The sequence below is a fragment of the Nyctereutes procyonoides genome, unplaced genomic scaffold (genome assembly GCF_905146905.1).
Source record: "Nyctereutes procyonoides isolate TBG_1078 unplaced genomic scaffold, NYPRO_anot_genome, whole genome shotgun sequence".
Lineage (NCBI taxonomy): Eukaryota > Metazoa > Chordata > Mammalia > Carnivora > Canidae > Nyctereutes > Nyctereutes procyonoides.
In genome coordinates, this window is record NW_026575146.1 from 53,705,867 (window position 1) to 53,723,616 (window position 17,750).

Genomic DNA, 17,750 nt, shown 5'->3' on the forward strand with positions numbered 1-17,750 from the left:
AGACAGTGGGTCCAGCAGAACAGTTGAACATGAAAAGTTAAGTGACTTGTAGATTATGAGAGAGAGGAATGAGGCCAGAGGTGAAAGTTGAAAAGAGCTTAAGAGATGAAAAACCTCCTAGGCAGCCAGACTAAATACTATCTTGCTTTAAGTAATCAAGGTACACTATTACTTTTTCACTGAGTTAACGGACAACTGTTTGCTTAAAAACAAAACCCCCAAAGCCCCAAACCAACAAACAAAACCAAAACGGCACCAATTCTCTTAACATATTTCAATACAATTCAATTTACCAATGTGTTTAAAAACATACTACATTAGGGCAAGGTAAACAGATAACCTTAAGGCCATGAGTGGTCATTTACTACCAAAGGTTGACAATGCTATTAATATTTAAATCTTTATAGAAAACAACATAAAAGAAAAAAATCACAACAAAAAGGTCTGAGACCATGAGAAAAACCTTTGAACCGGAAGTCACGTTCCCTGCCCCTAGAATAAACATAAATTTTATCTCCACTTATGTATCCTCATTTCTACAAAATATCCAAACGCAATAAAACATATCAGTTCTAAGAATGGTTGCCTACCAGTTTTCCTTTAGGAAAAGACTTAAGGCTATTCATGTCCTTGTACAGAATTCTGTGGAATGTGTGAGCATGAAGGCTAAGCAGACATAATTCCTATTTAACAAGGGAGATTACAATTGAAGGAGTGAGTTAAATCCCCAGGTGCCCATTCTCTTCTGTGAAAATCAGCATGTTCTCCTCCTCTCCATTACTCTCTTTAAAGTCGAGAAGAGAATGCACAGATTAATGGCTAATGGTCTGGACTGTTCATCTCACTGCCTGTACCCTCTTCTCTCCTCTCCCAGCAATCCAAATTCTGTGGATGTATTATTCTGGATATATGTCTGGGTCAGTGGCTCTCAAGGGGTGTTGCAGAATCCTGTGGGGATCCCTGAAACCATTTCAGGGGAATCATGAACCATTTTCACTGTTGGAAGAAGACCTCAACTACCCCATTCACTAAAGTGATGTTTTGCACTAATGGACAAAAGCAATGGTGAATAAAAACGCTAGTGCTCTGGAATGAATCTAGGTAATGGCACCAAAGGGGACTCAGAGTCATGAGATTCTTCACTGCCGTGTACTTAAAAATTTCAAACATACCGGGATCCCTGGGTGGCGCAGCGGTTTGGCGCCTGCCTTTGGCCCAGGGCGCGATCCTGGAGACCCGGGATCAAATCCCACATCGGGCTCCCGGTGCATGGAGCCTGCTTCTCCCTCTGCCTGTGTCTCTGCCTCTCTCTCTCTCTCTCTCTCTTTCTCTCTCTCTCTGACTATCATAAATAAATAAAAAATAAAAAAAAATTTTTTTAAAAAAATTTCAAACATACCAAATTCAAATAATATTTTTGATGACAGAAAAATTAACTGTATTAAATCATTAATCTTATTTCATCTTTTTTTTTCCATCTTTTACCTAAAGTATAATTGACATATTATATTAGTTTCAGGGGCACAACATAATGATTTGGTGGTTGTATCGATCCTGAAATGATCACCACAAAAAATCTAGTTAACATCTGTCACTATACAATTATAAAAGATTTTTCTGGTAAAGAAAACTTTTAAGATCTACTCTCAGCAACTTGCAAATAATGCATTACAGTGTTATTAACTATAGTCATATGCCATACATTACATTCCCATGAGCTTTTATTTTATATTGGAAGTTTGTACTTCTCAATCACCTTCACCTATTTTACCAAACCCCCAACACTCCTCCCTACCCCCAGCAACCACCAATCTGTTCTCTGTATCTATGCATTTCTGTTCCTTTGTTTTTCAGATTGCACTAAAAGTGAAATCATACGACATCTGACTTATTTCACTTAGCGTAATACCCTCAAGTTCCATTCATGTTGTCACAAAAGATTTCATCCTTTTTAATGGCTAAATAGTGCAGTGTGTGCACATACATGCGTCATGTTTCCATGTGTATCTCACTTCTTTCCCCATTCATCCTCCATGGACAACCTAGGATGCTTCCATGACTTGGCTCTTGTAAATAATCCTGCAATGAACATGAGAGTGCAGATATCTTTTCAAATCTGAGCTTTCATTTTCTTTGAATCAATATCCAGAAGTGGAATTACTGGATCTTGTGGTAGTTCTATTTTTTTTTTTTTTTTGAGGAACCTCCATACTGTGTTCTATAGTGGCTACACCAATTTACGTTCCCACTAAGAGTAGAAAGGATTCCCTTGTCTCTGCGACCTCGCCAACATGTGGTATCTCTTGTCCTGTCCTGTGATAACAGCCATTCTGACAGGTGTGAGGTGGTAGTCTCAATGTTTTTATTTAAATTTCCTTGATAATTAATGATATTGAGCACACTCTCAGGTGCCTACTGACCATCTGTAGGTCTTCTTTGAAAAAAATGTCTTTCAGATCCTCTGCCCATTTGTTAATCAAATGGTCTTTGTTTTGGAGTTTGCTTTTTTTTTGGCTACTGAGCTGTAGTTTTTTACATTTTGGATACTAAACCCTTAACAAATATGTGATTTGCAAATATCTTCTCCCAATCCATAGGTTGCCTTTTTGGTGTGGTGGTTCCCTTTACTGTGTGAAAGCCTTTTAGTTTGATGTAGTCCCATTTGTTTATATCGCCAAGGTCTTTGAAGCCAGTTTCAAAGAAATTACTGCCAATACCCATGTTAAGGAACTTACTGCCTATTTTCTTCCAGGAATTTATTAATTTCTGGTCTTACATTCGTCTTTAATCCATTTTGAGTTGATTTTTCTTGTGGTGTAAGCTAGTGATCCAGTTTTCCCAGCACCATTTATTGAAGAGACTATCCTTTCCTCATTGTTTATTCTTCCCTCTTTTGTCACAAAGTAATTGACCAGAGACGAATACAGGGGTTTATTTCGGGGCTTTCTATTCTGTTCCATTGATGTACACGTCTGTTTTTAGGTCAATACTGTTTTAATGAATACAGTTTTGTGACATAGTTTGAAATCAGGGAGCATGATGCCTTCAGCTTTATTGTCCTTTCTCAAGACTGCTTTGGCTATTTGATATCTTTAATGGTCCCCAAATTTTTAGGATTCTTCTAATACTAAAAAATGACATCAGAATTTGGAAATGGATAGGAATTCCACTGAATCTATAGACTGCCATGGGTAACACACTTTAAAGATATTGGTTCTTCCAATCCATAAGCACAGAAAATCTTTCATTTGGGTCATATTCCATTTCCTTCTCAATGTGTTAGTTTTTGGTATACAGGTCTTTCACTTCCTTGGTTAAATTTCTTCCTAAGCCTTTTCTTTTTGGTGTGATTGTAAATGGGACTGTTCTCTTGAATTCATCTTGAAAATGCAACATATTTTTGTGTGATTTTGTACCCTGCAAGTTTCTTCTGGTGGAGTATTCACAGTATTCTATGTAAAATCAGGTCATCCACAAATAGTGCTGGTTTTACTTTTTTTCGATTTAGATGCCTTTTCTTTCTTGCCTAATTGTTCTGGTCAGAAATTCTATTTTCTGGGGATCCCTGGGTGGCGCAGCAGTTTGGCGCCTGCCTTTGGCCCAGGGCGTGATCCTGGAGACCCGGGATCGAGTCCCACGTTGGGCTCCCGGTGCATGGAGCCTGCTTCTCCCTCTGCCTGTGTCTTTGCCTCTCTCTCTCTCTGTATGACTATCATAAATAAATAAAAAAATTAAAAAAAAAATTCTATTTTCTAATACTGTGCTGAATGAAAGTGGGGAGAATGGGCATCTGGGTCTTGATCCTGATGTTAAAAGAAAGGATTTCACAGCTTTTTACTGTTGAGTATGTTGTGGATTTATCATAAATGGTCTTTATTATATTGAGGTATGCTGCCTCTATGCCCACTTTGTTTAGAGTTTTTACAAAAAATGGATGTTGTGGGCAGCCTGGGTGGCTCAGCGGTTTAGCGCTACCTTCAAGCCCAGGGTGTGATCCTGGAGACCTGGGATTGAGTCCCACGTCAGGCTCCCTGCGTGGAGTCTGCTTCTTCCTCTGCCTGTGTCTGTGGGTCTCTCATGAATAAATAAATAAAATCTTAAAAAAAAAAAAATGGATGTTGTATTTTGTCAAATGCTTTTTCTGCATTTACTGAGATGCAGTAGGACTTTTATTTTTTGGCTTTCTCTTTTATCCAGACATATACATAGTATTTACAGTATGCGTACATAGAAAATTTGTACCCACACAACATTCTGACATTAATTACTATTCCATCATCCTCTGAAAAGGAAAGGGGCTCGGGAAGGGGTCTGAGTCTACTAGACTACCCCCATAGCATCACTGCAAAGCCCTGACAGGACAGTGACATGTCCTGTAATACCTATAAAAAAAAGTACAGAACCACTAAGTTACTAATACTGTTAGTGCCTTTCTGATTAGTGACCATAGATAAGCTTACTATCTGGCAATACACTTTTTCCTGTCAAAAAATATTTGGCCACATTCAACACTGTCAAAAGTTGGGTATGGACCCATGATCATCTCCCACTGACTGGTGTTTAATGTATTTCTGTAGTACTAGGCAGCATTTCCCCTAATTCCACAAACTAGAACATTCAGTACTGCTTCTTGTGAAACCGCTAGGCCTTCTCCTAGCTTCAGATCATCTGAGCAACTCTTTATGGCCAACCCCTTCCTCCCTCCCTTAGGCCAGAGGAGGCATATGTGCTACCATGGTTGAACCTTAGAAGAACAGATCAATTTGTCCTGTGCTGACTCAGATGCTGCTGTTGCTGAGGTGGGTGTTGGTGGTGATGGGACTGAAGGATGTGCCCTGTTGTAGTGGAAATGCAGCAGGGGTAAGCTGGTTTCAAGGCTGCTCCATGGAAATCCTTCAAGTCTGTAAAAACTGCTGCAGTAGTTGGGTCAGCAGAGTCTAAGAGGGTTGCTGAATTAAACTAAGCTGCCCTTCCTTGGAACGCTGCTGCTGCTGCATGATGGACAAGGTCTGTGATTGCTGTTGTTGTGTAGCAAAAGTAGGGCAGGCAGCCACCACCTAACCCATAAGCATAGTGTTAAATAACATGACCACCCCCAAGCTACAAGAGCAGTTACTAACTTAATCACACAGCACATGCCACTGACTTTGAAAAGATTCTTCGCTGTCCCAAACCAGTGGGGTGACTGCAGCCCTCTGGGTACGGTTTTGTGGCACTGTTTTGTGGGTGGAATCTGGACCACGTTTTCTGCCATGAAATCATCCTAGTGTCATACAGTGGGGCTGTAAGAGTGCTCTGTGTCCAACTGGAAAGAGGTGTTTATTGACTCTACCAGCTCAGTACGTTCTGCTGACTCTGATTTGATGGACTTCGTTGGGTATGCTGTAGTATCATATGCTGAGTGTGCCAATGTGTCCAGTACCATTTCACTTTGATTTTGGTTAGCTTGAACAACTTGGTCCTTAATATTTATAGGATGTTTGATGAATTTCCAGAAGAAATTTGAACAGAATCTAAATTCAACCCAGGGGTGGACTGTTGTAAAAACATCTACAGCCCTCAACCATGGACCAAAGTTGTTCTTGAATTTTTCTTAGTTCTTCTTGTGGCTGATGAATATTTGCCTCTGTCTTCCATGTCTGTTGCTCCAACTGGTCTTTCAGTTGCTGCATGGCTCATAATTGAGCTAAAAATTGAAACTGAGACATGCCTTAAGGAACTTGCATATTTGCAACTTGAGACATCACTGGCCATATCAATGACTGAACAGACTGGGAACTTATGGACTGACTCAACAATGACCCTCTTTGCCATCATCTTTTCATTAAGATGGTATATGCTGCTATCTGGGAGGAGTGCAAGTCTCTGCTGATGTTGAGAGAGAGAACGGTCTGAGACTGCCAGGTGAAATGATTTTCTTGAACTCTGGAAGGAAGCAGGAGGAGGTGGGCTGTGATCAAACCCTTCCAATGCTTCCTTGAGGCCTGTTATCTATACAATTATCAGATGGAGAATCTTGGCTTTTGTTAGCAGTTGTCTCAGAGACTCTTCAACGCCAAGTACTCTTCATATTTCAGCCCTAACTGATGCACAATTTAGCATGGTAGGAGTACAAACAATAAACTCTGGCTTGGAATTCCACTAAAGATAAATGATACAATGAGTTTGAAGCCAAATCCACTGTGGTCCTTTAATTAGAAACCTATAATACCGTGATCTGCCTTTCCCATACTGCATTAAGAGCTCATGACATTTTTGCCAAATATTCTAGACCATGCACATGACATTCACACCCTGATGTTCACAGAACTTCAAAGGCAAATGTTCTATCATAGGTAGTTCCTTGTGACCTAGCAATAAAATTGTGAATGATGTCCAGATATCTAGAGCTCATTAAGGTCTTCAACAGTACACATCCTTGATGAACTAAAGTTTAGCTTATCTGACAATAGCTACAATACAATTTCGATCATCTTAAGGCCTCTATGTGCCTTTTATAGTTCCTTCTAAACCATTCTCTAATGATTTGAAATTTCCTATAAATTACACGTATTCATAGATATGTGACTCCTATGGGTCTACTGTTCTTCAAAGCATATGACAACAGGATTCTGATTTTAAATACTCAAGTGTTAATGAATCATTTTTCAGCAGATGGATAGAGAGTATTTTTAAAAACTAGTGAATGTTCCTTCTCTGGGATAAAATACTTTGATCCACGAGATTAAATGGTAAACATTAAGGTGATGAAGTTATATTCTCTCAGATACAAATAATATGCTTCCATCAGTCATGATGGCTTAAAAACAAAAAACAAAAGCCTTGAACATTGTGTAAATTCTTCATTATTGAGGAATGTAGGGTTTCCAGTCCTGTCAAATGTCATTGTCATATGACTGATTTGTTTTCAGTAAAAAAAAAAAAAAAAAATCAGTGCTCTTCTACAGAACAGATTTCCTCTTACATGGAACTCTCTGGGCTTCCTGGATCTGGATGTCTTTTCCTTCCTGAGATTAGGGAAGTTGTGTTATTTTTCAAGTATGTTTTCTGCTTTCTCTTTCTGTGGTTCATATAATGTGAAAGTTATTTTGCTTGATATTGTCCTAACTATGATAGAACATTTGCCCTTACGCTATTTTTACTTCTTAAAATTCTGTTTGAGGGGTGCATCGGCGGCTCATTTAGTTAGGTGTCAAACTCTTGATTTTTGGCTCAGGTCATGATCTCAGGGTTGTGAGACTGAGCCCCACATTGGGCTCTGCACTGATCGTGAAGCCAACTTAAGATTCTCTCTCTCCCTCTGTCCCTCACCCCTGCTCGCACACATGCGTTCTTAGAAGTTTTTTTTTTTCTCTATTGTCTTCCACATTACTGGTATTTCTTGTGCCTCATTAGCCTGTTGTTAGAACCCCTCCAGAGTATTTTTCAATTCACTTACTGTATTCTTCAGCTCTGTGAAATCTTTGTGGTACTTTCTTACACTTTTCTTTATTGAAGTTCTTACTAGGTTCATTCCTCTTCCAAGTTCAATTAGCATTTTTATGACCATCAACTCTGATTTCTTTATTTTTTTTTAAAGATTTTTTTTTAATTTTTATTTATTTATGATAGTCACAGAGAGAGAGAGAGAGAGAGAGAGAGGCAGAGACACAGGCAGAGGGAGAAGCAGGCTCCATGCACCGGGAGCCCGACGTGGGATTCGATCCCGGGTCTCCAGGATCGCGCCCTGGGCCAAAGGCAGGCGCTAAACCGCTGCGCCACCCAGGGATCCCTCAACTCTGATTTCTTAAGTAAATTATCACCATTTCATTAACAGCTCTTTTCTGATTTTTATCTTGTTCTTTCATTTGGAACACATTCTTGTTCATTTTGCTTGACTGTATTGATTTCTAAGCAGCAGATGAAACAACCTTCAGCAAGTCATGAAGTGGCCTCACAGAGATGAGCCCTGCTGTTTAAGCCTCTTCTAACTCTTTGTAATCTAAGAAGCCTGATTTATATTCTTGATAAGTCCCAGTTGTTGAGGGAGTGCCAAGTCCTGTGAGTATTCCAGAGGGAAGGATCTCAGTCTATCCCTAGTTTCAGGCAGAAACTAGAATATAAGCTAGGACCCTCAGGCAGCAGCTTTTAACGTATGCAAATATATAAACAGTCCTACAGGACTCCCATAAAGCTCACCGATCTACAGACCAGGCAATCTAGAGATTTAGGACACCTAGGTTGGAAAAATCAGGGCTCTAGACGAGTGTGTGAGCTTTAGCAAGGACAACAGAGTACAAAGATGGCAACTCCTGGACCACGTTCCCTGAGAACAATTGCATAGCCTCTAGATATGTGGTGATCCTGAAGCCTCTGAGGATGAAGTTTTGGACCAGTAAATAGATCTTTTTCACAGGAAAATGTTTGAGACTGCTGTCTATGCAGTATCCTGGGGAGAGCAGTCTGCTAAGAACTCTGTTTCTCAGAGGGTTTCAGACCCTTAGGTACTTAGTTCTGTCGAGGATTTGGGGGTGCCATATACCCACTAGTGCTGGCAGGTCAGAGTGAGTGTACAAAAGTGGTCCCACCAATGGCCCCTGTCCCAAGAGGGATTCCCATTAGGCTCCTGGCCCTTGGGCAGATGCTTTAGGATTAGCAAGAGAATCTCCTCCACATACGGTCTAAGCACTTTTCTACACTGTTGCAGCTAATCAGGGGACAGGAAAACTCACAACAACTTAAGATTCCCCAACCTTTACCCTACAATTTTGTTTTGAATACCAGGACTACAATTTGAGGGAAATTATCACAAAAACATGTTTGTGGGAACTGCATTGTCATGGCAGGGTCCAGGCACACCTAAGAGATACTGCAGATTTGGTTCCAGACCACTGCAATTAAGTGAGTCCAAAGAATTTTGTGGTTTCCCAGGGTGTCTAAAAGTCGTGTTGACACCATACCGTAGCCCATTAAGTATGCCACAGCATTATGTCTGAAAAATACTTTACTGTTAAAAAATGCTAACCATTATCTGAGCTTTCAGAGTCCTAATCACAGATCACCACACACACATCGTGAGAATCACTAAAATGTGACACAGAGGCAAAGTGAGCAAATGCTATTCGAAAAATGGTGCCAACAGACTTGACAGAAGGCTGCACAAACCGTTAATCTGTCTAAAATAAAAAACATCTTTGTCACTAATAACATCCTCGTAGTGCTCTGTACCTCCCCACACACCCTTGCCCAAATAGGCTGAATGATACCTTCCTAGTTTGGAACTAATTTTTTGTTCCAGTTGTCTCTTCTTGGTTTTCCTTTCGAGAAGCTCCTTCTTCTTTTGTCTAAGTTCATTGTCTTTGTGTTCTAGATGTTTGTTTCGCTCACATAGGGCAATCAACCCTGCTTCCACTGCTTGCAATTTTCTATTAATTTCCTATGAAATGTTAAAGATTGTTATTTTAAAAATAGTTCTAAAGTATTATAAATCCAGTTAATTTTTTTTTTTTTTTAATACTCAAAGTAACTGACCCTCAGCTGTTCTTCCAAGTGTCGTCTTTGCTCTAGATCCACAGTGACTGTGAGAAACTGGGCTACTTTTAGCGATGTGTTACTAGAAATAACTTTGTTCGAATAGAAGGAAGTTTTCACCACATACTTTTCTTCTGCTGTATACATTTGTTTTAACTGGGTTTCTTGTATTACCTGTCATATAAGCCAAACAAGGTCAAACTGTTAGGGTACATCTAATAGTCATTAAAACATTTTTAAAAGGATTAAAACACTGGAAAATGCAGATCAAGTGAATTTTAAAAGATCAAAACAGATATACCTTTTTTTTTTTTTAAACTTCACCAGTAACATCTCTAAAAAGGTGGGTGATAGATACATCTTAGGGTACTATTTTGGAAAATACTAAGGAAGAGAGAAGGAATAAAACCCAAACAGCTACAGCAAAGGTGGCAATACTTCTACTTGACTATATAATCTCTCTCAAGTAAGTGTACTTTTGGAGTTTTGGTGAGTTTACAGTAGAGATGCCAGGAACCAGCTGCCCAGAACACAGAACTGTGGTAGCTCAACTAAGTCATTTATTCTCACCTTCCCTCAGTTATAATTCCTGTATATTTGGAAGAATACCTAATGGACACACTTGAAAATTTTCAAAAAAAATTTTTTTTTTTACATTTTTTGGAAAGCTTGTCTCTCAAGAGCTTAATAAACTAAAGTACATCCTAAACACAGTAACATTACTCTATGTATTGCTGCATATTCATGAATAACAGGCTATCATGATACAGTTTTTTTTCCAATCTCTGAAGCTTCACTATCAATACTCTTGTGGCTTGTTTCTATCTGGAAGTTTATAGTCTAAGTGAAGAGATAAGACACATTTAAGCACACAAGTTTAACAGGGTATAACCTGGTATCCACAAATTGCTGAATAATTTGAAATAAAGAGAAAGCTAAAAGGCTACTCAAGTTCTAATAAATTTAACAGAGATGGCAAGGGCAGGGCACTCGCAGCAAAAAGGTCATCATGGCCTAAGGTGGCAGAACAACCAAAGAGGAGAGTCCTAGAAATTAATGAGAACAATTCCATAAATGTTCCTATATATATAGATGGTTTTGTCCTCTTTTCTAAAGGATAGAAGAGTGGTATACCCACATGGAGAGCTCTAATATTCATTTCCTCAAATGTTCTCCATAATGTAATTTTTATTCAAAGACACACGCAACTTACTAACTTGGTGGTTTATTGTTTTTGTTGTTGTTGTTTGCAAAATGGGTTGGTAATAAGCCCTCATTTCTATCTTCTGTCCATAAAGTTTAATAAAGAGTCCCTAAGTTACAAATGAATTGTCCCAGGGATACTAGTACACTAGGTGTAAAATTTTAAAACACATTTTCTAATGAAATTAATATAATCAATAGTAGTTGGGTCTCTAACTGGGTCCTTAGATGCTTACAAGCAAAAAACACAACCTGGTGTTATGGAAATACTTGTTTTGGATGAAGAGATTTCTTTCCTGCTTCTGCCTGTGATAGAAGCAACAAATGTAATCTGGAGTCTTGGAGATTTATATGAGAAGGTGAGAACTCCAAGCAGAATTAGCAAAATATAAGAACTACAAGTACGTGTGCTATGCTAGCCAAGAAGGGAGATCCTATGAAGGAAGGTCATTCATATATCAGATAATCTTAAATGGCAGCTTTAAGAAAGGAAGGGCTTACCGAAACAGTTCTGTACACCAGCCTACCACCCTAATGTATAATTTATCTGAAAAATAATCTAGAAGAATTTAAATGATCACACTTTCTGGAATCCATTCTATAATTTTATGCATGCAACTTTTTATGCAATTACCATATATTCAACAGTCCCTGCCAGCTCCCAAACCAGAAGGAGGGCAATATGATAAAAGCCAAAAAAAGTAATTAATATAATGTCTGAACATAGAGGTTTGTCAAGCAAAATAGAATGAGGTAAGAGTGCCAGGTGCCTCTTTTCAGGCTTCAACATTTTATTCAATAAATACAGATATAAAAGCATTTACTCTAGATAACTCGATATCATATGTGTCATAACATAATAGTCAACAGTCACTATTTTGTGTTATATTAAAAATGTAAAATACAAAGAATATCTGTGTGGTTAAAAACAACAGTGACCTACTTCTTTAAATTTCTCATAATTTTTTATTTTTATGCTAAGAAGTTTTAACAAAATGAGATTCTGGTAATGATTTCAGTATTTCTTACCCGTTCAATTCTTTCTCTGGTCCTTTCAGTTCCTACAGGAACTTCATGAATATGATAATAGCAGCAAAGGAAGCTCATGACAGGATCAGGTGCATCAAATAATTCTCGCAAATAAGAGAAAAATCCATATGGTCTGAAACAGAAAGCACTTAACTAGATTTTTCTTCTTAAAAGAAAATCATTTACAGAAATCTGATAGTTGACACGTGGCAAATAAACAAAATATAAATTAATGATGGTATGGCAAAAATTTATATTTTAAAATATTAAGTGATTAATGTTGAGACTTTTTCCCTTGTCAGAAAAGTTTAATATATTTATGATTAAAACTATTAATCTTTTTTGTTTCTTCCATTGCTTTTATATTTAGAATGTTTACTTACACCCAGAATTAAGATATTTATTTATTAACTGTTTTATAATTGCAAATTTTCCATTTAGTCCTTCTGGAGATTACTTCTGCATTATGAAGTGATGACCGGTTTGACTTCCCCAATACCTAACCAACTATCTTAGTATCTTTTATTCCACTGATCTGAAACATCACCAGTAAATATTCCATGGTTTGTCTGTTCCTAGTTTCCTTCTTTTAAACTTAAGCAGAGATCCTAAAAGGGAATGATACAGCCTATAAGATACTTATGTAAGAAAGATATTTAAAAGCTAAATGGTTATTCAATATTCAAAGTAACAGGTTAATTCTAAAAATATTTTTGAGACTTACTTTAGTTCATTCAGAGATCTTGAAGGTGCTTTGTCTGCGTATGAACTCTTGGGAGCAATGACAGCATTTACTCTCAATTTTTTATTGTCACGAATCTGAATATAAGGGAAAAAACATTTTACTTAGCATACACCATCAAAATGATTTTTTTTTTAATTTTTTTTTATTTATTTACGATGGTCATACAGAGAGAGAGAGAGAGGCAGAGACACAGGCAGAGGGAGAAGCAGGCTCCATGCACCGGGAGCCCGACGTGGGATTCGATCCCGGGTCTCCAGGATCGCGCCCTGGGCCAAAGGCAGGCGCCAAACTGCTGTGCCACCCAGGGATCCCTCAAAATGATTTTTAAAGTTACATTCCTACTGTGTAAGATGATCAAAACTGTGTATTTAATGGTACTTTCAAGAAAATGTTTTAGTGTGATAAGGACATTATAATTACATGTTTGTTCAGAAAGAATTTCAGTGAGAATAGAGCACATTTAAGAGTTAAGGAAGCTCTTCCAAAAAACCAGAGGAAATGCAAAACATTTCCCACATTTTATGATTCCAGCATAATCTTGATACCAAAACCTGACAAAAAACACTATCCCTCATTAATACATATGCAGAAGTCCTTTACAAAATATTAGTACACAGAATACAGCAATATGTAAACAGCACACATAACCAAGTAGAGTTTCTCAGAGAAATGCGAGATTGATATATTTCAGAAACCAATCTAGGGCACCGGGGTGGTTCAGTGGTTGAGCATCTGCCTTTGGCTTAAGTCGTGATTCCAGGGTCCTGCAATTAAGTCCCCTCCCCAACAGGGAGCCTGCCTCTCTCTCTCTCCTTCTCTCTCTCTCATGAATAAACAAATAATCTTTAAAAAAATCTAATTTCTCAGCAAACTAGGAACAGAAGGCAACTTCATCTATGGTAACTGTATAGCAGACACAATACTTCTTACCCGATAAGATGCTAATGGTATTCTATAGTAGATATTACAGGAGGCAGTTATATACAATAAATTTCACAATGTAAAATGAACAGTCAGACATGTGGGAAGTAGTTTTGGTCCTGAAGCTATGGAAAGTTACTTATCACAGCACACACACAAAAACAAAGGTCAAAATTTCAGGATCTCCTGTCACATTATCCATATAGGATTCAAATCTAGCACAGAAGCAGCATGAGTTTTTTACTTAAAAAAAAAAAAAAGGGATCCCTGGGTGGCGCAGCGGTTTGGCGCCTGCCTTTGGCCCAGGGCGTGATCCTGGAGACCCGGGATCGAATCCCACGTCAGGCTCCCAGTGCATGGAGCCTGCTTCTCCCTCTGCCTGTGTCTCTGCCTCTCTCTCTCTCTCCCTGTGTGACTATCATAAATAAATAAAAATTAAAAAAAAACATTAAAACTAAGTCCAATGTTTGTCAATACTCATTTTAAAAAAAAAAAAAAAAAAAGGTACCCAGTGTAGGCTAAGCAGACCATTTCCAACAGAAAGCATCTAACTGCACCTGACTGAATGCCCTTCGCAACATGCCATTTATCAGACTTGTAATGCAAGTAACCTACTTCTTCAGACCAAAAACTCATTGGCTAAGCTTAAATAATCCTAAACTACACAAATGTCTAACTTTCTGGAGTCCATTCTGTAATTTTATACATGCAACTTTATGCAATTACCATATATTCAACATTTCCTGCCAACTCCCAAACCAGAAGGAGGGCAATATGGTAAAAGCCAAAAAAAGTAGGGATTCTTTCCAATCACTAGTGTACCACAGAAACAGAGGACCCCACTTGAGGTGATTCAGGGACCTGTCCTCATTTACACTTGTTAGCAAAGATTTAAATTAAAATCTAAACCTAATCTTTAGGGCTTTTAAAAGAAGGTGGCATATGCAAAAGGAAAGAAATCTTACTGAGAGTAACAACAGCTAACAATATATATTTTATAGATAATCACATACAATAAAAATAATTGCAAACAAGCACTGTTCTGTATACTTTTTTATTTATTAACAGATTTAATCCTTACAACCACCTTTTGAAGTAGATAATATATCTACATTTTACAGATAAAGAAATTATGGCACAAAACATTTAGGAAACTTGCCCAATTTAGTAGCAAAGCCAGAATTCAAATCTTGGCAGCCTATCTATAGAGTCTGTGCTCCAAACTACTAAGCCACATTGCCTTTTAGTGGCTTAGATTCTCTGTGGTGTTTTGTAGCCAGATATAGAATTCTCATTCTTTCTGAAGAGGTTTTATATAAAAGCAACAACACATTGATTCCCATGCTTCCTATCAGGAAATGTATTGGAATGAACTTGGATTTTCTTTAAGACCAAAGGCCCATCATTATGGTTTTTTTCCTCTTAAAACAGTATGAATTATTCTTACTAACTCCAAATAACTTCAAAACATGTTACAGATGTAATTATGAGCTGTTTCTTTTCTTGCAAAACAAATTCATTCTCCAATAATGACATATATAAAAAAGAAATTTGCAAAATTGAATGATTGTACACAAGAGTTACTGCTGGTATAATTAGTTGCTATTTTTTGCTTTAGTTTGAACTTAAAAACTTACGGACCAGAAAATAAGCACTAGGTGAGTCAAAGTATGTTGATTACTTGCCTCTCTGAGGAAAATCTCCATATCTTCTTGACTCTCAAATACAAAAGCTCTCAAGTCATTTGATGAAATATGATTTTCAATATACTTGGCATTTTTATTATCCTTCATATTGATCTAAAAAAAGAAAATATAAGTTAATTCTCATGAAATTCAAACTGATTACTAGGACATAATTTTACTTTGATTTGTTTAGTCAAATTAAATTTAATACTTGAGGGGGAGAAAAAATACTTGAGGGGGGAAAAAGATTTTGGTATGAAGACTCAACACTTTAAAACCTCTACTAAATTTAGCACCCAGAAACATCTAATAATACACAGTAAAACAAAAGCCAAGACTTGAATAAGTACCTAATGCATATTAATTTTGATTCTAGCTAAAAAAATAACTATAGTCCTTTCTAGTCAACTCACTGAAAATATCTGAAATAGGCTTAGACTGTAATCTAAGGACAAAAATATTAAAAGTTTGGGGATAGATGAGAAATGTTTATTAATCTTCAAGAGAAGGTCATACTATACCTGGCAATAACAATCAGTACAAAAACACAAACAAAACTTTATGAAACTAATGAAAAGACAGTTGGTATGAATTAATTTTAACAGTGCTTTCAAGAGAAATCCTAGGCTTGTACCACTAAAGCATAAGCTTTAGGATTTACCTTTTAAGTATTAACAAACCAGGCACTTCTGCATGTGAGGCTCAATGCTATGGAAAAACACTAAGATAAGTGAAGACAGGTTGTTTTAAGACTCTTTGCAGATAATAAGTATGCTGAAAAGTAGAGCACAATAGAGTTCTATAACAGAGGTGTCTATAAAGTACTGTCTTATGGAATTTTGGCGGGGGGGGGGAGATGGATTTACCTTCAGCACATGGAAATCAGCTTTCTTGAAAAAAAGATTTATGAAAGAGAAGGAAGGTATTTATGTACCATATATATAAAATACAACATATTAGTTTAGAGCTAAAACTCTGGGGTTGGACAGATATTGCTTCAAATCACGTACCACTTAACTCAGTTTTAATTCTTTTCCAAAATGGGTACAGTAAAATAGTATCTCAGGAATAAATGTGGATTAAGAGAGAGCACAAAGAAATTTAGTACAGGGACGCCTGGGTGGCTCAGCGGTTGAGCATCTGCCTTTGGCTCAAGGCATGATCCCAGAGTCCTGGGATCCAGTCCCACATCAGGCTCTCCACGGGGAACCTGCTTCTCCCTCTGCCTGTGTCTCTGCCTCTCCCTCTGTGTCTCTGCCTCTCTGTCTGTTGTCTCTCATGAATAAATAAGATCTTTAAAAAAAAAAAATTAGTACAATGCTTATCACATAAACATCAGCAACTACTACTCTCTATTAAAAAAAAAAAACAACCACCACAAAACCTCAGCACAAAAAATGGGAACAGATACACAAGCAAACAAAACATAAAATACCTGGACATTAAACACTATAGAAATTTAGCTTCTCTCATTTCACAATTTCATTTTGGTACCAAATTTGGTACTTTCATTAGAAGCAGCGGTACAAATTAAAGAAAATGTTAAGTGAGTGTTAGCTACAACTTATACAAAGAGTAAAGTAACCCCAACGTGACTGTAGGAAGTCACCTTTTTAAAACAGTTGTGGATAAGGCAGCCAAGACTGAGCTCTCATTATCACTCTCCTTTTTCAAAAAGACTCTTTTCTGGGGTCTCAATCTCGTGTAAGTCGGTTACATGGTCATTCAACTCTTCGAAGAATTTCACCTGCTCATTTAGATAATGAATCTGAAAAAAGCCTCAAGAGTAGGGGGTCATTCCTGTCCCTTCCCACTTTGTGCACTTCCAGTAGTAACTGAGTTATTCCCCACCCCACCCCCCGTAATATGCAAACTGCACTGCACTCAGTCTGGCTTCCTGACATCCTGAAGGAAGGAAGATTTCACCACTTTGCTGGTTCTGCAGCTTCATCGGCTACTTAGCATGCTCTTCCTTGTGAGACTGGTAAAGAAAATATTTGGCAAAGTTTAAGGTCACTTCTTCACAACACAGCAAAGACAGAGAGAGGCGGACAGAGGAGACGTAGCACTCCAAGGTGATCAGGCAGTTGATGGCATGCATGGTTCAGTTTTTTAACACAAATCTTTCTATACACCCTATCCTATAACCTATTGTATAATTCATTAATAGGTCATAAATATCCTCTTATATTAACTAAGACCTAGAGTGACATTTTTAATGGCTGCATAGTATTCCATCCAATGAATGTAGAATATTTCATATAACCAATCAATATATTTGAAAATTCTGTTCTTTGCACCCCACTATCATTGTGCTGTTATGAACACTGCTGTGAGAAGCAGAACCATAAACACATCTCTGTACACTTCTCTCATTGTATATTGGAATGGTTAGACATAACTCATGGAAATGGATTGCTAGTTGCCAAGTCATATGGCTAAAATTTTAAGTTTATAGATTGCTAACTTGCCTACATGGGTGACATTTCAACTAGCTATTGAAAGGTTAGTTAAGTATGTGTGCATCAGGGTAGGGAAGGGGGTGGGGGATGAGGAAACATAGTGGGAAGAAGGTAGGAAAGGTAAAGGGTTACCTCAGAAAGGATAAAAAAGCAAGAGTATGTATCTTTTTATCTCAAAGATTCAAATGCAATTTG

General features: G+C 37.7%; 1 protein-coding gene and 1 pseudogene across 2 annotated transcripts in view; both read right to left on the reverse strand.

Moving 5' to 3' along the window:
• SMC5 (structural maintenance of chromosomes 5) overlaps positions 1 to 17,750 on the reverse strand; it is an 88,937-nt gene that overhangs the window by 22,113 nt on the left and 49,074 nt on the right. For both annotated transcript variants that reach the window (XM_055310063.1, XM_055310062.1), the window contains exons 11-15: positions 15,094 to 15,207; positions 12,467 to 12,561; positions 11,743 to 11,875; positions 9,511 to 9,684; positions 9,246 to 9,415 (exon numbers count right to left, since the gene is read on the reverse strand). In XM_055310063.1, the coding sequence (XP_055166038.1) occupies positions 9,246 to 9,415; positions 9,511 to 9,684; positions 11,743 to 11,875; positions 12,467 to 12,561; positions 15,094 to 15,207 (686 nt within the window). The remainder of the gene's footprint in view (positions 1 to 9,245; positions 9,416 to 9,510; positions 9,685 to 11,742; positions 11,876 to 12,466; positions 12,562 to 15,093; positions 15,208 to 17,750) is intronic.
• LOC129499751 (circadian locomoter output cycles protein kaput-like) lies at positions 3,769 to 7,549 on the reverse strand (annotated as a pseudogene).